Here is a 26,443-nt window from a genome sequence, read left to right on the forward strand (position 1 = left end):
TTGGTGCGTAAACTGTTAAATAGAATATTCAAAAGTTACATTGATCAAAGTGAATTTACAAAACATTTTTACAAAAGGAATGCTTTTGGAGATTGCATTCATTCGTCTATTTGCTAGTATATTATCCGCGAGTTAATAGTTTCGGAAAATAATTTGAACAAGGTGTAATTTAAATATACGAGTCCGCGATTTAATATTTCTCTTTGTTTATCGTTGATTAACATTTTTAAATACTATTTTCTGGTTATACTATTATGTAAAACGGACAAAAATTGTTTATTTACCCCAGTTATCATTCATTTATAAAGAAAAGATAGTTAAGTGAATTGAATTAAATGAATAAACATTTTCACACAATCGAAAAAATTAAAAACAATTTTTGTGATAGCTATGTATATTTTGCGTGTTCGAATTTTTGTGATTATTTTAAAATGGATATCCCTACTAATTTGTGCGATGAAATGGGAGAAGCAATTCATGATCCTGAATATGCCAGATATAATTCCTCCCACTAATAAACGACAAAACCCTTGCAGAGTCTGTCATGTTTGTGGAAATTCAAAACATAAACCAAAAACTAAAAAGTATTCAAGATATGAGTTCCGAGTGAATGTGCCGTTATTTGTATACCCGTGTTTTAGACAATATCATGAAAAGCTTAATTATTGAAATTTTGAAGTGCTAAAAAAATATTATTACGTATAACATAGGTGTTGATTTTATGTGTTCTGTTTAGTGTAGGTATAACGTTACGATTAATTATCAAAACAAACTAATAATATTTAAAAATGGGGTGTAAATAAGTATTTGTCGAAATTTATTAAGTGGTTGGGTAGCCGGTAGACTACAAGAATACTGAACTGTTTTAGACTACAAGAATACTGAACTGTTTATCATCTGTCATGGACGCACTTATCCAGCGCTGATACGTCACTGTCATGGCGGCACTCGAGTAAGCTGGCATTTTTTCTATGAAGCAATCTTGTTCGTGATTTCTTATCAGATTTAGGCTACGAATGTTTATTTTTAGAGTCCCATAAAATATTAGGTTTGGTTAAAATCACTTTTGAACTTGACACTGATTTTTTACGACTATTTGTGTATGTTTGACTGACATTTATTACGATTTATTGATGCTTGAAATCAGAACGCGCACATTAAGCTTGGATTTGTAATGCTTTGAAAGGGTTAATATTTCATCAATACAGAATACGTCATTGTGGTGGCCTTTGAGTTGCCTTATATGCCTCAGGTTCAAGCACAACTGCAATTAGCACATTTATCCAGCGACAGTCTACATATCGTCACTGATCTGGCAGAAGACAATAATTCGAAAAAATGACATATTGAGTTAGTACCAAAATGTTCCTTATTTCAAACTTTTCCGTCTGGAAACCTTCTTAATAAATAAATAGTCTTTATTTTAAAGTCATCCTTTTTACGATTACTTAATAAACTCACATGATAGACCATTATTTCAAATATTTTATCAACTTCAAAGTCAAATTACTCAAAACTAGTATTCTCCAGTTAGTGTGTTCTGCCAGAACAGAGACGATATTATGTAGTTTCAAAAAAAATATGTAGATTGGTAGTTCTATTTCTAAGAATAAAAACAGTAACTGTGGCGGTATTCTTTGAAATCTGATGGTTAAATCTAAGACTATCTCCCTCCATATGGACCACCAAACCAAGGAAATACAGTACAGTTCGGTTATGAGGAATACAGCGGAAAACACATTTTGAAAATACCCAATATACTGGATTATTTCTTAGTTTAGGTTAAGTTAGGTTGGGTTAGGTTAGGTTAGGTTTGGTTATGTTAACCTAACAAATAATCCAGTATATCAGGTATTTTCAAAATGTGTTTTCCGCTGTATTCCTCATAACCGAACTGTACCGGAAATACTACAGGTTTTCCACTGGTACAGGCCTCAAGTGCTGAATGCCAAAAGAAGAGAAGCAAAGACGTTCAGTATTCATACTAGACAAAGCTAAACATATCTTAAAACAATTTTTATGTGTTGTAAATACCAAGTGATAAACTCATTTTATAAAAAAGAGGATAAATTTGATGTTGATAGAATATTTCTGAACCTGAACAATAAAAAACAACTTTCACTCTAATAGTTTTCACCAGTTATCACAAGATATTAATTTTAATTAAAATTACATGGGTTTTAAATGAAATAATTCAGTTGTTTGTCTCTACTGAAAAGTTCCAATCTTTGATTAACCTAGCTTATCTCTCGGGTCCAAGTCAATAAAAACCAAAAATTTGGTTGTAATCAATTTTATTAGTAATAAAATTTTAAATACACATTTTTTTTACTACATGCAAATAATTTGATTGAAGCTCTGACATTAATTAATATTGTATAGGTAGTGTATATTTATGGCGTACAAATAAGTTCCTATGAATATTATATACTTTACAAAACACTATAACATAATATTATAAAAAAAGGAAAGAAACAAACCTATCAAATCTTGTCTGATATGGTTGATGATGGGAAAGTTAAATAAAGAAAATTTTCAATGAGATATCAGTTTTTAAACAGTTTTAAAATAATAATAAAAAGGTATACAGATATAAATCTATAGCTACGTACACTTACAGCAAGATGAAATAGAGAAACATTTAGGTCATGGTATTTTATATTAATAATGATACTTGCATCTCCAGCAAATCTGACAGAGGACACTGCTAGGTGTATTATACAATAGTCCTACATCGTAATATATTCTAAATATAATATATCCCAATTCTGTGAGTCAAAATATAAAATTACAAAGTTATATTGTTTACAGTATTATAATTTCGAAGAGAAAAAAAACGTTATATTATGATGAAAACTTGAATTGAATTTTTATTTAAATTTAATCAATTCACTTATGACCCACAGAATTGTGAACCACTTAAGTCTCCTGAATAGGAAGTATACAAAATAATAATAATTTCAAATTTGGCAACTTCATTAAAAGTTAATATTCGTGTCATTCATTTTTATATGAAAAAATTGGATTAATTTAATTAGACATTTACTTTAATGGTTCAAGTATTTTAAAAATTAATCATATTTAGCAAATGCCATCTACTCGTTGGTTATACAATTATTTTATAATAGATGGCTTTGCAGAAACGTTTACTCTTAACTTAATGGCGGCCATTGACTGGCAGTACGCCTCATTCCTGATTATTGGCAGTGTGATCAGCGATGATTGTAGGCGTGCTCTGTTATACAGACTAACACCCTTTTACTTAACTAGATATGTCAAAAACTACAAAAGAAATCGTTAATATATCCTTGCTTGCAAATATACCTAATTCAATAAACTTTCCAATTAAGAAAGGTGAAATCATGACGTGTAAATAAAGAAAATCAAAAATATTCACAGAAATAATTGTGCATTCAGATTTATAATTTTACTTTACAGAATTAAAATGTTAAATAAAAAAAAACTAAATAAAACATATTATAATATGAATAAATTGAAGTAATAAAATAAAAAATATAGAATAGTAAAATTAAAATTACTTACAAAAATATAAAGCAAAATAATTATTATTGAAGTGTGCAATTTTTCAATATTTATTAGTTATAATAATATGTATATCTAAGTCACATCCTATTAATAATTATATTGCATAAAACCAGAAAATCTTACTGCTATGACATAAAGTTGGTGCAATAACCACCAAAAAATTGAGTTTCTGTTAGATTATTTTATAGTTAGTAATAATGCACATCAAGACCATTAAATTTAAACATTTTGAAATGGCCACCTATTTATCAGTAATATTTTCTTACACAAATGGCTATGCATAGACTTATATGAAGTATTTTAATGAATACAGTCTTGGGAGGCATTCAGACGTTTTTTTTTTATAATTTTTTTTTGTAGTAAAAACTTGTTAAACGTAAAAAAATACAAAATTCTATCAATAAAATGGGTCACCTTAAAATTTAGTATGGGTAAAAAATGAATGCATAATATGGTTATGCTCGTAATGTAAAAGAATGCGGCATCGTTAAATGCACAAAATAAAGTGATAGAATGTCAAAATAAACATAATGAAGCTCCACTGCTTTGTCAGGAAACAAAAGTAACTTGAAGGAATAATTATGTAAGAATGTAATTGAAGATTTATGAAACAATTTTGATTCCCCTCCATTTAATTTTAAGTAAAAACATCAATACGATTTTTATGAAAGAATTTGATTAAAACAGCGGACGTGTCGTGTGAAAGTCTTCACTTATTTTGTGTCCTTCTCTTTTTCGTTCTCCTTTTCTTTATTCTCCTCAGTCTCCTTTTCCATATCTTTCTCCTTTTCCTCAACCTGTATAAACAACGAAGAAAATATTAGGATAAAATCATTATACATACTAGAGTATTTTGAAAAAAATGTTAAATTTCCATGAGATGATACCAAAATTCAAAAATGATACTGGCAAGTAATGCTTCAAATACATTATGATGCACGTTGCGTACTGTCATACTGTCACAGTGACAAATTTAGTCTATGATTTCGTCATTTTGCAGAATATTTTCAACGAACACTATCTTTGTAAATTCAGTGATAGAGAGTGCCAACTTTAATGTATTAATATTTTTAATTATTATTCATTATTCATGCTAATTTCCATTAATTTTAACAGTTTCTACGTGTGTGTACGTTAAAATTACTTGCGATATTACATCCATAGATAATATTTTCAACAGAACCCAAACTGCAGACCATAGATTTCTTCAACATTTTCAAGATTCAACATTCTTATCAAAAATACATAGCGCCAACCAGTAAAAACAAAAAAACACGCGAATTTGACATGAGTCGAAAATGTGTAGGCATGTAAAAAATGATAAAAAACATTCATTGAGTCATGCGGGTGTCGATGCAGTGCGGTACGCGTGAGGCGACCTCATTGTTGTTCTGGTGATTTTGGTAGATTTTGCCAACTGACAATGTTCATTTAAATTTTCAAAATGTGCTATGGGATGGGAGCATCAGTCTTTCATCAACATTTTAAACACCAATAAAAACGACATTACACACTTTTTTTCCCGTAGCGGCAGTTCACTGTGACGTCACGTGATAGTACGCGACGTGCATCATAATATATTTGAGGCTTAAGAATCATTTTTCAAATGACTTCTGTCAATTTCTTTTACAATTTTTGACAGACACCTTAATTGTAAAATGTCACTTTCGCCCCAGCAATGGCCACTTCTGTATTTTTTTTTTATTAGAGATAGTTGGAAGGTGTACAGATCACAGCTGAGTTTAGTGATATTCACAGAAACTCCAACACCAGCAGTGAAACCACAATATAATTGATATTTCAGAGCAGTGTTTGACAATATTTAATAGCATTCTAAAGACTATAATATATTGATTCGTGACTTGACAAAACTCTGACCCACCAATACACACTAGTGTCGAAACAAAAATCAAAATAATGGGGAATACATGTGCAACATTCACATATGACTGATTAAAATATATGAGTCAGCGTGATAAATGATATTCCTGTAATTTTACTAAATTGGTATTCGTTTATGCATTTCGTCAAATGGTATCAAATTTGACTGGTCATGAAGAAACACAAATTAATGTTCCGTTAGACAGAGCACAGCTGAATTCATTTTACAAAATCCATGGCTTGAACACCGATTCAATATTACTGATTGACCATTCCAAATTGAGATGCTGTTGAGGAATCTTTAGTATTAAAAGTAAATCGTTAATACCGATTTTTCTTAATCATAACATCTGGAGCCCAATTTCTGAATGAAGCGCTTGCTTGCTTTTTGAAAAAAGTAACTATTGTGTTTTGTGATTTAGAAGAGCGCTGATGAGTAGGTATTAAAAAAGGCCAATAGTTGAAATTTGTCGCAATTAGTATGTCACCTTGTAGCATAGAGGTAATGGACGGACGGGGCGTAAACCCAGGAGATGCAGGTTTCGATTCCCTGCCAGGGTGTCTTACTTTTTTCAAAAAGATTTTTTCTATTGGTTATGTATATTATGTATGTACACTAATTTTTATTTACTTTACATGAAGCGCCTAGTTTCAAAAGCCCCTAAAACGGTTTTTGAAAATTTTTGAATTAGATATGTATTCAGATGGATATTTTTGTTACCTATATTATGGCCAAAGATTGAACTTTATAAAACGCCAAAAACCGTTAATACGTATGATCAAAAATTAGGGTAAATTTCAAAACCCGCTAAAATGGGTGGGTGTGCTTTTCAAATACCCCTAAAATGCAAAGCCAAAATACTCTTTAGAATGTAACGAATTAAAAAATAAATACATAGATTTAATAGAAATGATTTTTTCTCATTTTTCTCAAAACCACCTAAAATCGTTTTTCTCATTTTTCTCAGAACTACCTAAAACCGTTTTAGGGGCTTTTGAAACTAGCCGCTTCACATGTTACTGTTTTCATTTCCTATTCTTTTATTTGGTAATGATTGTTGATATATTACTTGTTAGATAAGAAGATTTATCAATATCAAATAATGGCCACTGTGTTCAATGTGTTAATTTTGTTTTTTGAGATACATAAATCAAAAAAAAAAAATCACTTTATACTTACACTTCTGGGCTTACATTTAGAATTAAACGAAACATCCACAGCAATCCAGACTAAGCACCATTCCTCATTTAAAAAAAAGTTTAACATTACTTCTACTTCTTGAAGGCACGTAATATTATGTTCCGCTTAGGTGCGAAATTTATAACTTGTCTTTTTTTATTGTAGGTGTTTATTTTGGATAGTACCTAGTGATTTTATTTCCAATTTCGGCCAATAGACAATTTATATTGCGTCGATAATAGCCAATTAATAGTTTACTATACCTTTTCTTTTTCTAAGTCTCCTTCGATAATTGGCACAGGCTTCTCTGCAGGTCCGGTACCTTCCTTCCCTTCTTTGACATCCTTGACTGGCTTGGGAAGGTGCGAGTTGAGATCGAGTGTAGCGCAGATGTCCTCCCAGTCGGGGAAGCACCGTTCCTTCATGCGGGACACGTGACCAACGAGATTTGGGCATTCAGTAGTCATGTAGTCTCTCAGGCCGTAGGAAATTTCTTTGTCAATAAAATGTATTTGAGCAAGATTTGCGAAAGCAACTATGTCCAGCTGAAAATAATCAAGTACATTATGTTAATTGAGTCTGCATTTGTTTGATTACACCTACTTCCATTAGAGTCCTCAACTTTTTCATACTCGTGGACAACATTCAACTATTATTTTTAATAATAGGACGGGCTGCCAGTATAAGAATATAAAGTGATAATACATTATTTGAATCTTCAAACATACAAAAATATTTCTGGTATTGGGGTATTAGTAATTTACTAAAGTTAGCTAATGAGAAATGTCAATAATAATATATATGTACCTACTAATAACAAATAACAATGGGTAATCCATAATTGATAAACTAAATGCATCAATCGCGGGCGGTACCAAAATGTCAGGCATTAAAAAGGTATATATGAGTTTGAAAATATATATACCGGTAGTCCCAGAAGTACCCGACCTGACGTATAGATAGCAGTTGTTGTTTGAAAATAATGACTATGATAGAAAGTATCAACCTTATAAAGCCTAAGTTTGAAGTCTGACGACGCTACGTTGTTCAGTAATTATTTGTCAGCCATCAACAGTGAACACTCTAAGTAAATTTGTAAACATGGAAAAAATTGGTCATAGTTATGTGATACAATACTTTCATTTGAAAGGCTTCAGTCCAACCAATATCAAAGCGGCGCTAGATTCTACTCTGGGGGTGTCTGCTCCTTTGTTTACCTTTGTTTACTCCAGTAACATATTGGGTGGCTGAGTTTAATCGAGCTCGGACGAGCTGCCAAAACGAACATCGCAGTGGTCGACCAAATGAGGTGACCACGCCAGAAATGGTGACGAAAATCCACAAAATGGTATTAGATGAACGTCACAGAATTGAATATTAGACGAAGTATTCCCAATAAATATTTATGAAGTAATCGGGTTATGAGATAGCTGATGCGGAATTTGACGTTTGTAGAAATGTGTATTATTTAATATTGAAAAAAAATGTACGTTAATCAGTACAAACGAAACATGCAATCATTTATTGCCACAAGTTACCACATCGCATTTGACGTTTAAACAATAACTAGCAATACAATTGGAACTCGCAAATTTGACCTGACTATAGATGGCCTTGGTCTAAGGTGATTGACGCAAGTACTTGTTACATTGAATTGTGTAAGTTGAGATTTAGAGAAAATAAAATTTGAAATTCTCACAACAGACCCATACTCCTTAGCACATTCAAGTAAATCTATGAACAACTTATCAGATATACTGAGCTAAAATACTGTTATGTGTCGATCGTTTATAAACATTTGGATTACGTTTATGACACTAGTTAATTGTTGTTTTCGCCAACAACAATGAAAAAGTATCCACGCACATGGTTGAAAAATCCAAGGTTTGTGAAGCCCGTAGGTACCTACCAGTGTTCATTACAATAAACAACTTCTTTTGTAGTTTATGAAGGCCATGCTTGTTTCGGGGATTTTTACGATGGTTTTCAGATTTGACTGCTCATTTAAAAATACCTATTCTCTGATATAATGAGTACCGCTTATAAAGAGCAAATTCAGTCAGTCCCATCTTCCCCGTAATAACCAAGTTCGACTGTATTACACATTTCTAAAGCAGACAATTATTTTAAGATGTTTAATTCTCATTATTTATTAAGAAAATCTGTGATTTTGGTTTATTTGCAAGAATCTTTCAAATATAATTTTGAATTTTCCAAAGCAAGGTTCATGTTTACGAAAGCGAGCGAATTTTTTAAAAATTAAATTCATGCACGGATAATCGGGAGTTTACCGAACTATAATTTTTTCGTACTTACATTAGTAGGTTCATCTCCAAAGAAGAATGGTTTATCAGCCAATATGTTGGATAGGACACGCAGATCGTTATTTCCGAACTCAGCGATTTCCTCCGGTTTGTGGACTCCGATTCCTTGCGCCTTCACTTTCTTGGATCCCTGGAACCACTAGGTATGTCAAATAAACAATAAAATTAATTACAACACATTACAACAACGGCATGCACAAATACTACACAGATATAATAAAAGTGGGATGAGTACCTTGCGGCCGAAAGCAAATTTGAAGAAAAAGTTGAGAATACCATTTGGTATTCTTGTACCGAGCGCGTGCTGCAGATTTACTTTGTATCCCTTGATGACGCTATCAGGATATTTAGTGCGCCACCAGAACACGATCCACACCAAGTGGTTTTCGATCATAGATATCATAGCATGAGCTACATTGCGCTGATCTGCAGTAAGTCCTGAAATCATTCGTTAAAACATAATGAAGCATTTAATTCTTCAACAGTGATTTATATAATTTTTCATACCATAACTATTAGAATAAAAATGAAAAATAGTTTCAACGAATGGGATTCAAACTCTTAATCGTCGCATTTTGGGCATTGTGCTTCATGAACAATATCAATATTATATTCAATAATTGTTTGGCATTATGCATTCAATTTAAAATGACATCTTTATGAAATAATTTCAATATAATATTAAAATTTATAGTAATTCTGAAAAACTTTGATACGCTTTGTTTATAGTAAGGTTATGAAGAGATGGAAAGATCTAGACAAAGAGAGGGTTAGCGAGGCAGACTCCTGTCTGTGGAGGAGGCTAAACCCTACTCTGGGCCGCAATGCCGAGAAAAAAATATAGTCGTTTCAGATAGCGTAATGCGTAACATGAATCAATATTTGTGTGTTTAAATTTAACTTGTTTGGCTGAAAGATTGAAAGACATTTGTAAATCGATTATTTGTTGTCGCTGATGTATTGCAATTTGGTTGTCAACTTTTGATTGAAAATGACACCAAGAAAAATAAAGACATACATATAAATAAGTAAGTTTTTTGGGTGGAAAGTGCCAAGACTTCAGAGTAATGATATTATAGGGTGGGCCTATTTTTAGGAAAAATGAAGCCGCATTTCTAGCGTATAACGCACAGTAGAACAATGATTTTATTATTATTAACTTAACTATGAAACGTTATACCATCGTGTTGCTTCTTAGTACGACCACCAAATTTTCACAAAATGTTCTATTAAAATAACTAAAAATAATTACCACTAACTTTATATTTAACACAAAAACAATAATTTTCAGCAACACGTGCTCACAGTTTTTAAATGCATGTAATCAGCCAAATCAAAGTTTTCATATTTTTTTAAATTCAGCCGAAGGAATTCTATCTTATTCTTACGCATAGAGCGGAGATATAAGCGTGCCGAATGCTTACTCACTCGCACTTATGGTTCATTTTTGTTCAGGTATGGCCAAGACTAAATTTGAACTGTATCAAAAAAGAAAAACTATGTATATGATGTAAGTAAGTTAAAAAAAAGACAGTAGAAGCGGTAAAAGGTTCTCTTGGATATGTAACCTCAGATATTAAATCAATATGATCATTCTCCTTCAGCTGCTCACAGGCATGGTTAAGAAAGATTTAAAAAATGACCCTTGAAATTGAAGCTAGGGGCAGTCTGTCCAGTTTGTCATAATCATAATGTAGTGAAATGCACTGTGAGGTGAATGAACGTGTATGCTTTTCTAAGTGTGTCAAAACTGGTTCAGTTTAACTGACGGAAAAACAAATGGTAACAACCCAAAAACCAAATATGATAACAACCATTGCCGACTTAGGTAGAAAGCCGATACATTCACAATGACTGGTTCTACCTTTTCCGCCCCTCCCGTTGTCTATGGATGACCTGTCATTGTTCTATAGAGTGCCCATACTGACGCGTCTGTCGTGTTCACACAGGGAATGGTTTGATTTGGATAGATGAGTTACATGATAAATAATACACTAGCATTAACACACCTTCTACAAATGTAATGCAAAGATCAATTCTACATATTTTTTGAAAATCGATATCACCACCGGTTTTTGTGTGAAGGACTAGTCTGACTTTGACAGCTGATGAATAACAGGGATGCATAGTATTTATAAAATAACACAGACAGTTAATATATTTGATTTGAGATATTTTTATAATTCAATTTACGAGAAAGGGCGAATCAATACGTCAAGCAATCTGGGATCTGATTTTGACAGTTGAACAGTGGACCACTCGTTGCTTGTACAAAAAGATATGCTCAGGCTTTATTAATCTAAAGATGGTGCTGTAACAACCAAAAAAGGCCTTGGCAGTACCAAACAAGCCAAATATAATTTGCGAAAAAAAATCAAAAAACTACGACATCTCTAAAATCTCAGTTGTAACACTTGACAAAATTCAAAGTAAAAACTAATATGGTAAAATGTTTTAGGAACATTCTGATAGATGTCAGTATGTGTCCTATTTTGAAATTATTTCTTTTGACCAAATTATTAGTACAGCTGAGATATCTCGTATCTGGCGTAGCGAACTTGGACCATTTGACGAGATATCTCGTATCTGGCAGTGATCGTACAGTGTATAATATTTTGTTGATGCCCCATTATAATACCGTTTTACAATAAAAAAAGATCCTGGTGTATTTTAAGCATCAGAAGTTCAACATTTTTGATGAAATTCATCAACAATATTATCGAGTACCTACCTATCAATCAATATATTAGTTATATCGTGAGTTTTGTGTTGTGGGCAATGTGTCAAGCCTTGGGTGTGGTGTGAAATAGCATGTGGAGATTTTTAATTCCTTAGATCAATGACATTAATATGGACGAAGCATCTGGAAAAAAAAATGACACTCACTTTTTTGTCGGGTCAGAATGGCATAATCTGTTCTAACGCCATTACAATAAAGTTGATATTGCTATAAATTCCCGAAACTTTTTGTCGGGTCTGCCGAATGGTTCGGTTCGAACAGGTTCGCTCAAACGAACATTGATACTAGAAACACTGTTCTAACACCGTTACAATAAAGGTGATATTGCTATAAATTCCCGATGCGTGATATCGCATAATGGATATTGCGTGACGTCTACCTATGCACGTGCGAATGTCACTATGGGCGAATTTACTTGCTAGCTACTGTACTGAGTGCGTCGTCCATTAATAATGTCATTGCCTTAGATAGCATTAATAAAATGTCCACATTATAGAAGTTATATTTCAAAGTTCTTCAAACACATACCTGCATCCAAATCCTTGTTGAATTTTTGCGACAAATCTTTAATAATGATGGTACTGTCTGCCACCTCTTCCCCGTTGAGCTCGACAAATGGCAGCTGACCCTTGCGCGATCTATGTTTCATCTTGTGATCAATATTCTGAAAACAATAATGTCAAAATCAGAAATTCCATCATTTTATTAAATTGTATAAATCGAGTAATTCAGAAAGGAAGAAAAATCTAAGGCCGGTCCCAAACTGGTGACTTTTTTAAAATTACAGTTTCCAATAAAAAAATAGTAGTAAATTTATCTCCTCTTAAAGAATCTATATTATAATAATAATTGAAATCAATTTATCCACAAAAATCACAAGTCTGGCATTAGCCTCAATAACTTTTTATAATATATTACACAATTAGATTTCGTTGCTATTCAAGTGTTCACAATAATACTATTTTAAATATCTTTCACCATTGTCTATTTTTGGTACCTACAGTTCGGTTATGAGGAATACAGCGGAATAAACATTTTGAAAATAGCCGATATACTGGATTATTTGTTAGGTTAACCTGACCAAACCTAACCTAAACTAACCCAAACTAATAAATAATCCAGTATATCGGCTATTTTCAAAATGTGTTTTCCGCTGTATTCCTCATAACAGAACTGTACCCTATTTTTTCTTAGATGTGTTTATCACAAGTAACAACAGCGAAATTGGATTTGCATACATTATAATTTGTAACTACATTAATTTATTTTTAATTTATATATCTTGTCTTGGGTTATGAATGAAATTAAAGAAAATAATATACTCTATTACTAGAATGTTAGTCATATTATTTTATGTAAGTAATTTCCTCTTCAGTTAAAAATTTGAAGAATGATGAAAACTTTCCGGAAGATTTTTCCAGTTTTTAACCAATCTTCTTGATTTGAAATTATATGATACTTATAAATATACTATTATAATGTACTGGGAAGACCTCATGGTTTATTCATAAGTAGGTCAATTTATAAATTTCTTTTATGGTGTTATCTGTCAATTCTTTGTAGAAAATACACTGTATTAATTAAAATAAAATAGAACATGTGGTACTCATTCCACTTAGTTTAATAATAATCAGATATTGTCCATTAACCTTCTAATTCCTTATGATTTATTGAATTCCTCATAACTTAAATTGTTTAAAATATATTAATACTTGATGTTATTCAGCTTAAGTGGTCAGCCTACTATTAATTAATTAAACTCATATATACATGAGATTGATGCCAACACCCGACCCCCACCCCCCTCCTAACTGGTGTTGAGTCAATGACTAGTAACCAGTTCTCTTAAAAATTATCACACTTACAAAAAATAATCTTTTCTAACGAGCTCAAGACCATATATGCCGGAAGACGAATTCTGAAATAACACTGTAGAGAAGTTTTTCTCTTTTTTTGTGAATGGCTTTATTATTATAAAACAATTCACTAATATAACTAACTAACCAGGTAAATAACGTTGGCAGAACGGCTTACGCTTATAATGTCATGGGTCCCAGGTTTGAATATCCTGGGTCTGGCAAATAGGTACACATTGTGTTTTTCAATTTTTGTTTGGAGTCAGAGTTTGGGCCTAATAGGTTGAGCAAGTGGCTGACATCCATTGCTCATAAAAACAAAAATCTGTTAGTTAGTACAAACCTCCACTCCGTGGAGGCCCATATGATCCTATAAGGATCGGACATGGTCAAAAAAAGAAAGAATATCCAACTGGTAATCAAATGGTTTTTCCTTGGGCAGGTAATATATCAAGGATAGAAGATATCCAACTACCAACGAAGCTCTTCAACAGACCAGAAGGGAAAAAGGAGGTCGAAAGACATTACATAGACTACGGTGGTAAAACTGTGTAGAAAGTGACACAGCATCCCCAGGGTTAAAACGGTGGAAGGAGCTTGTGGCAAACAGAATGGAAACGTTTCCTGGATATATTGGGTTTTAGTGCTGAAAGTGAATGAATCCAACTAATATTTGACTGTAATTACACATACCCAGATACGTTAATTGGTAATTACAGTAGAGACGAAACTAATTTGTATTAATTTTTGCTAATAATTGCTGTTTCTGTATTCTGAGAATTTATCGAATCAAAATATCCAAGCAACAAATAACAATTCCGGATTTATCTTCTCTCTTGAGTGTGTATTTTGAAACATTTGGGAATATGTTAATTAAAATTTTATCAACAGTAATAACATAATTGGATTTAGAGTACCTATATTCCTTCAAAATCAATGAGCTGATAGATGTATTATTAATTTACAAGCTTATGAATAAAATTGATGCTAAAATACGCCCCGCCCCCTAATGAGGCTTTGTTTTTGTTATATCATTCGAGTAAACAATATTATGCTTCGATTCCCGCCATTAAAGAATAACATGTCCCGAGATTCTGAGTATATAAAATAAACAGACAATTAATGTAATATTTAAGTCGGAACATTATTGGCCATATTGTGTCATTTTTTTTTAATCCAGTGTAAGCGGATGTACTTGTACCGGATAGAATTGTAACGGATGGACTTGTATTAGTATTATATTAATATTATCATCAATAATATTCAAGATAAACCCCCAAATAAATTAATATTGACTTATTAATATAGTTGTTATCATGGCATCCGCTGCATTTTGTGATAATAATTTCAACATCAATTTCGATAGTGTTAGTGAGTACCTACTCAACGCATTCAAATTCTAGCCGGTCACACTCGTAGCATTACATTATAGTATTATTATTCCCGCCGGCGGTGTATTTGACGCGCCGCAGTATGATCGGTGCGTCCCGCAGAGACCGATACGGATACATTGTAGCGGATCGGAGTGATGTGATGGTTGCCCTTGCGAGGGAAAAATGGCCGTGCAGGGGCGGACTGTGTCGCTGTCGTTTCTCTGCGCGCTTCATCTCGACGGCGGGCGGTTGCCATGACGACGGGCTGTATTGATCCGCGAGGGGTCTACGGCCTGACACGCACACTACCGCGCCGCGGCACACACACGTCCGCAAACACGGACGCGTCGACACGAGGCCGCTCGGCTGCCCTACGAGGCATTCCGTTACCATTCTTTCATGCCGCGGGAAAAATATTTAATATTGTTACTTTATACAAAATACCGAATGCATATCGTATTTTTAGATTTTTTTATACTAAACATTCGGAGATGTATTTATTTTTATGGCAACCTTTAAGACGTAGCTCGGATAAAACACGAATATACATCCATACCATTACAAGAAATGAAAATATAAATAATATTAAATTCTACAGGTTTTTAAAAAAAAGGTTTTGTCGATAGCTATTTCGGATGTAACACCATTATCAAGACTATCTTGTCTATCTAGTCTTGATAATGGTGTTACAACCGATATAGCTATCGACAAAACCTTTTTTTTTTAAACCTGTAGAATTTAATATTATTTATAATTTCATTACTTGTAAAATGGAATTCTACCAAGTAAATGCTAACTCATTAATATCCATACCATTGATTATTATTATCACGATTCTTCGATTTGTTAAACAGAATGTCACATAGAGGGTTTCTAAAAGAATTATCCACTTGAATAAACAAGTATGTATACCACTGATTCAATGGAAATTTATTCTTCCTTCAATATAAATCCATGTTTACAAGGAAACAAATTTACGATTACACCCACACGAGCTTTCAATATTGCGTGGTGGACGAGTGGAGTATTGAATATGTATACTTGAGATTAATAATATTTGAAAATAATTTTGTTACAATATTATTAAAATCATTCGGTGTGTGCTGCGAACTGTCAAAATATTGAATATTTCAGGGTCAGGTACTTAAGCGTGTAAAATTTATTTACATTCATCGCTAATTACCCATCTAGAAAATTCAATGCTCAAATCCAGGAAGAGTTTCATTGAGATGCCGACAGAAGGAAGTAGCCGCCCAAAAATTGTAACGAAACTCACCAATCCCTGATAATCCCAATACAGGATTCAGGAATACAAACTGCCATTCGTTTTCTTCAAGGAATTGTCTACGTCGCAAAATGCAAGACAAGCAGTATGAAAGGGTGGATATCTTAGACAAAGGCCGGTTTCCGACGGGACACCGGTGTCGCGCTCGTATATAATGAGGCCTTTGTATTCTAATAAAAGGGTCTTGTATTATGTTTATGAACGTCCCGAGCTAATGAGTCAAAGCGTGTATGGTACACTTTTCCGTCGGCCGCTACATTCTCAAGTCGCCGATACACATGTTTTTATGATCGCAGCCAGTTATATGTTCTAATTTATATCGCGAAATTATACGTTAACTCATTAGCTCTGGGCGTTCATAAACATAATACAAAGGCGCCTTTATTCGAATACAATGGCCTCCTTATTATATACGAGCGCGACACCGCTGTCCCGTCTGAAACGGGGGAAAGACGTTTCATATGTGTAGTGAGGGTGCTGGATGAAAGTCATATTATGCTGGTTTGCTCTCGTATCGAGGTCAAATGCAATGAAAAGGTCCTGCTGAAGGCGAATGAAATGGCGATCTCAGCTGCAATGTTTTTTTAAGATAAGGGGTCCTCCATATATGACGTCACACTCTAGAGGAGGGAGGGGGTCTGACATAATGTGATGATCTGAGACGTCATAGAAAATGTGACGTCACAAAGTAAACAAAAAATATAAAACGATCTGAAATCTATTAGGGATCGAGGATATAAGGATGAATATAAAAATAACATTTTTTTCTCTTTTTTATCGTTTAGAGGGGATATCAAAAATGTGACGTAATATAGACAGGGCGGTAAAGGTTTATGTGACGAAATGTGACGATGGGGGAGGGGGTAAAAATAGCCAAAATAGTGTGACGTAATATGTGGAAGCTAAGCGATATAATTTCGGTCACGTTAAGTACCTATCTATAAATTATCCAGTAAAATAATACCATTATTTAAATTAGTGTGTTATATAACATATTATCACCTAATTACAACGTTTTTCTTAGGTCGTATTCTAATTTGTCCGGTACAAATTTTGCAATCGATTTTTAACTAACTTCCCGACTAGCTAGACATTTGAAACTTTTAGAATATATCAGAACACGATGCCAATGCATTTTTTTAATACTTTTAGCCATCTTTAAGTAGAATTGAATTCATGTTCAGTTAATTCTGTTTTGGATGAAAAGTTATTTCGATACCATTATTGGTTGCTAGGGGGTCCTAGCAACTAAATTATTAAATAATATATACGTGTGTTACTATGGAAATCAATATGAAATGACATTTCATTATTCATTATTTCCATCAAGTACAATTTTTTTTTGATCGTTTAAGCTAGTCAAGTCAAGTTAATATGATTCAACAGGAAATTTAAAAACGTTGTAAGTATATAAAAAGTTCTTTTTATCTTATAATTATTTTAAATTTAGAACATACATACTCGTTTTAGCTAGGTAGGTATACTATTTCTCTAAATCAGAAAAGTTCATTATTTGAAATACTTTTTTACAATCAGTGAACAGCATAAACATGATGCTAGTATTGATTTTAAAAGGTGTAGGTACATTTATAAAAACAAAAACAATACATAGGTATAAGTATTACTTAAATAATATTATGTAGTTTATAAATAGTTTATTGTTTCCGCTTCCCGTAAGAATATTTTAATTGGACCACTTTGTGCATCTATAGAGCCAAGCAACGCTTTTTCAAAATCGCGAAGTAGTTACTTCGTTCATCTGATTTTAAAAAATTCTTTTTCAGTTTGTAGAAGTCCACCGCGGAACATAATTTGCTTTTCCCATTTCCCTCCACGATGTCCACCCACGTGCTTTCCGTATAAGTATAACTATTGCTTACTTAATAATGTTCTTACTGGAAGAACAAGAAGACGTCCAGAAAATTGAGGTGGCAATAAACACTGTTGAAAAAATCAACTTCTTTTCTCCAATGTAAGTCTGGCCACCACATGGAAGACGATATAATGCTACAATAAAGAGACGACACCCAGTGAAGTCCCGTGGGGGTAGGCAGATTGAGCGTCGCTTGGGGGCGGCAAACCGAAGACATTTATTTTGTATATGTAGAAATAGCTAAATAATCTTGGTGACAACGAAAATATCTTTCCATTAAAAAAAATCAGCTCACTGGTTGGACACAAAATTTAACATGAATTTTTTAACAGGACTGTAATTTTTTGTCGGGTTCGCGATGCTTAGTTTGCTTCCGTTGCCTTTCGACGTCCTTGGTGACCATTAACGACACGTGCATATTTGCGAATAATTGCAGTATGACTTATTAACCAGTGCGCATGGAAGTTAATTCCTCAAGACAGAGCAAATTAATGTATCGCAAAAAAATGACATGTGAGAAGCCACTGTATTACCAACGTAAAAAATATTGATAAAATTAATTTTGTATGTTTTAGTGGTATATATTTTGTTAGTAATGTATCCATACAACACATTTTTTAGATACTGGAGTCATGAAAGGATGATAAAAAATACTGTATAAAAAATGGGGCGGCAATTTGGCGCTGCCTAGGGGCGGCATTTTGTCTAGGGACGTCACGGACGACACCTGAATGTTATGTTACAATCAGAAGACTTGAGGTTTTCGGAGTAGGACTGATCGGATTACCAAAAGAATTTATAGCTACCATCAAACACGTATGATTTACTAAAACTCAAAATGCAGGAAATACTAGAGGGCACGAAAGCGAAAAGAGATTCTCTTGGTAATAAGTTCAAGGTTTGGTGACCAAGAATAAGGAGATGTGCGCGAGAGGGGCGCGAAAAGTTAAACACAAAAGTAGCCACAGGTTTGCAGTTTGCAAGTGCATAGGTTATAAAGAACCTGGGGCCCGGGCATAACAGACATCACAAATTTAATCCAATAGTTTTAAAAAAAGTCGCCTGCGGCGCTACTCTGTTTCATGACTATTAAATATTTTAAATATGTAGTTGTGCATTGCTATAAGTACTTAAATGATAACTTCCGTGTATAATTTAGGAAACACTACTTTAGAGCACCACACTGCCCTTAACCTCAGCGATAGGTAGGTGAGCCCGCAAATGATTTGACCTGGGGGCCCGCTTCACGATGTTGGGCCCATGATAGAATCCATTTGTCAATGAACGTATAATAGTTATAATAGTAATAATAGTAATAATAAATATTTAATAGCCCTGAAACAAAGCAGCGCAGGTGACTTTTTTACTATTAATAAAATAATGTGAAAAGTGCATTAGCAAACCAATCAAGAACTCAGTAAATAGATTTTTGTTTGCTTCACTATAGGTATCTGGCGTAGAAATCATTTAAAAGTCGAGAGATGGCGAACTTATTTTTTTTGTAATTTTGATTTCCAAAGCTCCAATTTTTATGAATGCCTTCACTTTGTCTTTTTAAATCAGTGAATGCATTAGTGGTCCTTGCATTGATTTATTCACTAAATTTGTTTAAAATTTCAACCAAATAGACAAGTTTAACAACAAAATTATCGTTCCTAAACAAATTCGCCTCAAATTTCAACATTATGTTTTGACCCTTTTATATCATTTTTTCACGAGATAGCCAGCGCGCTTCACAATATTATAGAAGTGAGCTATTATAAAATTAGTCTCCATATTTTCAGACAGGTTTGCAAACAACCTTTTATAGGACTGTTTTTTGTGTAGTTTGTGTGGTGGCCGTTTTATTAACTTTGCATTTGCAAACTGCAAATCTGTGGCTACATCAATTGTGTTAAACTTTTCGTGCCTCCCTTTGCAACACTCCGCGCCTCCCAGTTTGGAAATCGCTGCTTTGCAGGACGATAAAAATATAACCAGATGTAATGATAGCATTAATATGTATATTCGAGAGTGGGGAAACTGATAATTCATGAGATAATAGAGATCTAGTTAAAGATGTCGAGTAAAGTTCATTTGCTATTCAATACCAATAAAATTAAAGACAGTGATGGTGTCCAATCTCAGTGCCTATGCCATATGCCTACTAACGTACTATAATTATTGGGGTTTTATAATTGACATGACTCTACGTAGGTACCCACCTAAAATTCGAAAAGTCATTAATTTCGAATTATTGTCAAGTAGGTAGATACAACCGAAATTATTTTCTATTCTAGAAACCTACCCTAACAACGAGTATTAAATTAGCATGACTAATGAGGATTACCTAAAAGGGCAAATTCTAATGGACATTTATAGAACAAAGTAAAGTAAAATATTCATCATGAAATGGGGGAAAAAAACTTGATTTCTTTCATAAAAATTCAACGTAGTAATTCTGTCAAACGAAATAATAATAATAAATTTCAAGCATAGGAAGGATTTAAGAGAATACAAAGGACAGGTTGAAACGAAAGTTTTAACAAAAAACACTCGTCTATTAATTCATGTCAACACGAAAAATAATTATAAAACGTAAACAGGGAATAAAAAAATAAGCACTTAAGTAGGAGCCTACTCTTACAACAATTAATTTACTTCCCTATTGTTTCTTAAAATGTTTGCTGCTTTTAAGAGTAAGTTTTACACTGGGCATTTCGCTAGATTTTTGAAAGATTTATATACTAATTTATTGATACTATTAAGTTATCACAATTAACTTCCAGAGGAATAATATGGTAAACGTAAAATATGTTTGTAGAAAATGATTATAATTTCATATTGAAAAAAATGGCAATGCGTTGATTAGTGTGAACGAAATAGGGAATCGAAAATCGTCATTTACTGCGAACATGTCACCGTATTGCATTCCTAGCACTACTGACAGAGCTCGCAATTTAATGCCGCTGCCTGACTAGGTATATACGGCCTTGCAGTGTGTTAAATGTGAAGGATAAACATAATCTATGTAAGTAGGAAATTATACTTACATTAATAATTTTAAAGATGTACGATTTAAAAAAGTTATTGACTTTTCCAAGTTTTGAGGCAAATTGGTTGTTAGCTATACGTTCAAACGAATTATTAATGGAGACTATTATGTACATAGTACCTACAATAAAATATGCATATTAGGTAAAGGTAGGTATATCCTGGATTATTATAAATTTTAATTAGAAATTAAAGACATTTCAATCAATCTGTTGAGGCAGAATAGATCCTAGAATCAATCATCCCTCGATGTTACTTATTTTTATAACATATAAAAAACTACAGTAATATTGAATAAAATATTCCATGCCCGTTGCCATGGTGGCCAGTTGGAGTATTAATTGGGGATGGCTTTAGCTGAGCGAGGATTACCATACATCGCCATCAACCAACGGTGCAAACGAATGTAAGTTCCATCGTGGTTTCTTATAAAAGCATTAACCTCTTCAGATTTCATCCGCTTTTAGAAACCAACCACGGTTTCAGATAATAATACATACAATAAACATTCAATATACCTACACTAAAACCAGTTACTCAATTTTACAACCTAATACCTTCTACGTACGTATGGAGTCGTTTATTTAGGTACCTACTTAATGAGAGTATTGTTGGATTTTTTAAATGCACATAGCTATGAAGCACATTGGAAGTTTTAAACATTTACCTATTTAATCAGATGAATATTTTTAACACAAAATAATATAAATTACCTAGGTAAACCAGTTATTTTCTTTAAAAATGAATTACTTAGCAATACTGTGCATATCTTATCACAGGCGCGCACACAAGGGTCTGGGGGGGGGGGGGGTTAATTTTCCAGACCCCCCGGAAACGGAAAAACACAAATCATTTAGTTAAATGGAATATTACTTATTCTTATTCGCAGTCAAGATCTCAAGTGACCCGGATGAATTGGCTGTCCCTTACTCGGCATTCTACGACACGCAAGGCACGTGGCCACTAGAATACCATTGACACATAAATTAGTAGGTTAAACTGAGCTTATTCGGTGATACTAAGATTTTATAGGGATTTCAATAGAAATAATGTACTTTTTTGTACATCTTTGATAATAATCTTGATGTTAAGGATATTCATTATTGACACAGATAACAGTGAAATTTCAAATGCCTTTAGCAAAAGTATTATTGAGATATGAAAATGGTCGTAAATATAGCTTACTCCGTGATATGAACTATAGTGCGAAAACATCTTCTTGGCTAAGTGTTAAAACTATGAACTAACATGCTCCGCTCATTTTTAAGTGCACTTTCATTATAAACTAACAAGCTCCTCCCATTTAGTAAACATCAGCGCCTAGAAGCGTAGCCAAGAAGATGTTTTCGCACAGTAACTCTGTGATAGTATGGCCCTAACTAGGCTTACCATAATTATGAAATTCTAAGCCGAACATAGGAGTATAGGGCAAAGAAACAAATTTGACCAACAAAAATTGTTTAATTGTTAAAAGTATGTATAAAAGAAGAATGCAGAAGGTCTGCTGCAGCTCAAATTTAATTTAAATAAATTTATTTATTTATTGTACCAGTCGTACCCACTTCTCGCTGGAATGAACTGTTGTTGCACCCTTCGCCGCTATCTCATCACATAATTATATGTTACTACGGCCAATCATGGCAATTTATTATTGACAATCATTCAGACGCGGGGATTCAACAGCCGGGAGAAAATGCCAAGCCGGCCGGGACCAATGTGTGAAACCGGGACGTATGGTAAGCCTAGCCCTAACTGCGTGATAGGCAATTTGTATGTTTTCACACAAAAAGTGAAAGAAAGAAAAAATTTAATCAATAAGAAGTTAATTAGGTTTACAAACGTTTTCCCCATGCACGTTTGAATTTCAAAGTAGTAATAATTAATTATTGTGTGCGTTTCAATAATATGTTTCGGGAATTCGGAAAATTTATTCAGCGCTCAGGCTTCACTTTTAAGTGTGGTTTTACGATTTCAAAGTCAAATTAGTGACTGTAAGAAAGAGTGATAGAGCCATAAAATCGTGTTAAACATTTAAACAATACCTACTACAAGATTTATGTTCATATTGTTCGGAATGAATTATCGTTCGAGGTGTGTGCAAAACAAAAAATGCATCCCTCCTTCAGGAGGTTAACAATATTGGTTTACTTACAGCTGCTTGCATTTTGGTACAACACCAAGGTTTCCTGGAATTTAAAATGTTCACGTCATATAACACCTTTATTATTGGCTATCATTTTTACTAACCGTGTACTTTTTATACCTTCCTAAAAATACAGCTACAAGTTTGCACTCGCAAACGTGTTACAAAAACTACGCATTGCAGACGTTGATAGATCGACATTCTACGAAATTGAGAGCGCGGGTTCGAATACCGTGTACCTACGTAAAATAACATTTTAAATATGTATTTTATACAAAGCAATCACATAATCAGATATAACCTCAGCTATATGTACCTGAGTAAGTAAGTATACAGTGAGAAAAAGTAACCCATATGTACGAGTCCGCTGATTCAGTCATTGTGCCAGACCATCCCCATACTTCAGCAACGCTACAATGCCGATCTACGTGCTGCGGGGTTGATATGACTAGAGGAAACTGAAGCGCGTAAACGTGGAGTATGTAAGTACGTACCTATATACCAGTAGCGAACGGTGGTGGTAGGCTGTTATGATCCGCCATAAATAGTGCACATTACACTTTGTTAGTAATACGTATTTGTTTTTATTGAACCAACACTACAATTTACAGATGGTACCTACCTATTGGTTAGTTTTTAAAAATCAATTAAACCCTGCCTAAATCAAAACATTTTGGACGAATCGACAGAATTGTGCACACTTTTTCATTCATACATACCTATTTGTTTTCGTTGGATACATAAGAATACATTACACATTTTGTTAGTTAATTTTTTTTAAATTCATTAAGTCCTGCCTAAGCCAAACTATAATAAGTACCTACTTACATAAAAAAAATATTCTATCTATAAAATATTCAAAGTTGTCATTTAATTAAGTACATAATTTTAAATATTTTATAGAGAGACGAGTATTGTTTGACTATTATCTAATATGGCTTGATTTTCGCAGGGGGATTAATTTAACACTATCTGTAAATTGTAGTCTTATTTTAATGATAACAAATACGTATGACTGACAAAGCTTAGTGTTTTTTATTTCCATTTATGTCGGATATTAAAAGCCTGCCTCCACCCTTCGCCACTGGTATATATATACCTAATACACTAAATGGTTATGACGATAGGTACGTAGCGAAAAGAAACAATAATAATATCCACAGTCGAATTTTATATGTTGAGCAGACAAAACTGCATACCTAAGTACAATACAATATCACTCTACAACGCCATATTGGATAGGTATAGGCCATAACTTCAGGTATCATATTCTGTTCAGTTTCGCAACTGTGGCTTCTCCATCAGTTATTTTATAGACATATGAGTTTGTGAAATTGTTAGTTACCTACTAATTCCGAAAGTTTGTATTAGATATTTTAATACCTATTTCATGTAATACAATGTGTAGATAACTTACTGTTTGTTTGAAATATGAGATCAAATTAGGTAAGTATATGAACAATCTTTTACATAAGTACATATTTATAAATATTTACCTACTTACTAGCAATACTAATGACTCATATAAAATCACAATATATATATATGTATATTATATTATGTACAAGTATCTTACAATACTTATTTTACGTATGTTTTAATGTTGTTGATTTTTTTTTTTGCTAGGGCACTGACCATGGAAGTTTGATAACATTACAATCCAGTCATTAGTAGGCCAGTGACTCTATGTTCGGTTCGCTAGTGGCCAACGCAAAAAGAGCTGATTTATTCCGTGTTTCCTGACTAGCAACTTACTGAGTAGTAACTACTTACGTTTAATGCAAAGTCATCGCTCACCTGTTATAGTGTAGTTTATTAATACAACAATCTGTTCTGGAAGTTTGTTAGCAGAGGAAACGCACCAACCTCTTGAACTGTCTGTCACTAGACGATTGTGTGAGTGCATGCATATCCATCTGTAAGCTTTTTATATTTTGTTTTCCGAACCTAAAAACGGTTTCACACTAAATATTATATACCGGTATGATAGATACCAGTGGCGAGGGGTGGAGGTAGACTGTTAAGATTCGACATAAATAGTGCACACTAAACTTGTCAGTCATACCTATTTGTTTTCATCGAATTAAGAATACAATTAGCAGATGGTGCTGGTTAGTTTTTAAAATTCAATTATAATTATTACTGAACATATTATGTACCTACTTATATAATTTTGAAAACACAGAGAGATGAGAAAAAACAAAGAAAGATGCAGGTTCGATTCCTGCGAGGTTTTTCAAAAAGATTTTTTCTATTGGTTATAGTTATACCTACCTACTTAATATATTTTCTCAGAAATGTTTTCAAAATTATTATGTATCTTCAATAATTAGAATGTTACATTCTTAAATTTTGTGAATTATTCGTTGAATAAAACAAAATAGTTGGGTAATTAAAAATTATTAGCAAATTCAAGTACCTAAGTTACAAACAAAAAATCTTGGGAGTGATCCGTGACGTCAGTTAGAAATTAAAGTAATTCGTACTTTGATTAAAATACAAAAGCCGATTGCCAATAGTAGCTCTATTTGGAAAGCACTTCAGTGAGTAGGTATCTATTAAAAAGTCAATAGTTAAAATTTGTCGTAATTAAGTGTCACTGCTTTAGCATAGTGGACTATGTGCGTGGGCGCGATACCCGAGAGATGCAGGTTCGTTTCCTGCGGGGTGTCCTACTTTTTTCAAATAGATTTTTTTCTATTGGTTAAAATATATTATTTTCTCAGAAGTGTTTTCAAAATTATGTATGTTCAATAATAATTAGAATGTTACATTCTTAAATCTTGTGAATTATTTGTTGAATAAAAAAAATAGTTAATTACAATAGATTTGTTTGAAAGAAAATTGCGGTGTTTTGAGTTGACTGTCAACATAGGTACATAGATCGAATAGAATCTAAAATAAAGTGCATAAATGCATGACGATGTGTTGTCATTGGATGTCAACACCGGACGTATTTTAATCTATCTGACCAAGATAACAAATGCATACAACTAGTTGAGCGTAGATAACAATGGTTCAGTGTTTCTCAACCTTTTTTTGGTTCGGAAAAATAAAAAAAATAAAAAAAGTAACACATCTCTTGTGAACTATGGGGGAAGGGAGGGAGACATGATCCCCTGGGAGACTTGTTCACCCACCAAGAACTCGTTATTGTGTAAAAAAAATCTTTCAATATTAGTAACACTGGCTGCCCGCCATATGCCATA

At 33.1% G+C, this 26,443-nt stretch overlaps 1 protein-coding gene across 2 annotated transcripts in view; it reads right to left on the bottom strand.

Annotated features, from left to right (window-relative positions):
• Window positions 1-3,902: 3,902 nt before the first annotated feature.
• Window positions 3,903-26,443, bottom strand: part of fax (failed axon connections) — an 84,137-nt gene continuing 61,596 nt past the window's right edge. Inside the window, exons 2-6 of one of the 2 annotated variants that reach the window (XM_085942205.1) lie at window positions 12,200-12,335; window positions 9,167-9,369; window positions 8,924-9,061; window positions 6,871-7,152; window positions 3,903-4,343 (exon numbers count right to left, since the gene is read on the bottom strand). In XM_085942205.1, coding sequence (XP_085798331.1) covers window positions 4,260-4,343; window positions 6,871-7,152; window positions 8,924-9,061; window positions 9,167-9,369; window positions 12,200-12,335 — 843 coding nt within the window. In that variant the 3' untranslated portion in view covers window positions 3,903-4,259. Of the gene's footprint in view, window positions 4,344-6,870; window positions 7,153-8,923; window positions 9,071-9,166; window positions 9,370-12,199; window positions 12,336-26,443 lie in introns of both variants that reach the window. The other variant, XM_085942196.1, reaches the window with a different exon arrangement.

This window comes from Rhyacophila brunnea, unplaced genomic scaffold (assembly GCF_057557595.1).
Source record: "Rhyacophila brunnea isolate RB1 unplaced genomic scaffold, BYU_Rbru_1.0 scaffold_1, whole genome shotgun sequence".
Lineage (NCBI taxonomy): Eukaryota > Metazoa > Arthropoda > Insecta > Trichoptera > Rhyacophilidae > Rhyacophila > Rhyacophila brunnea.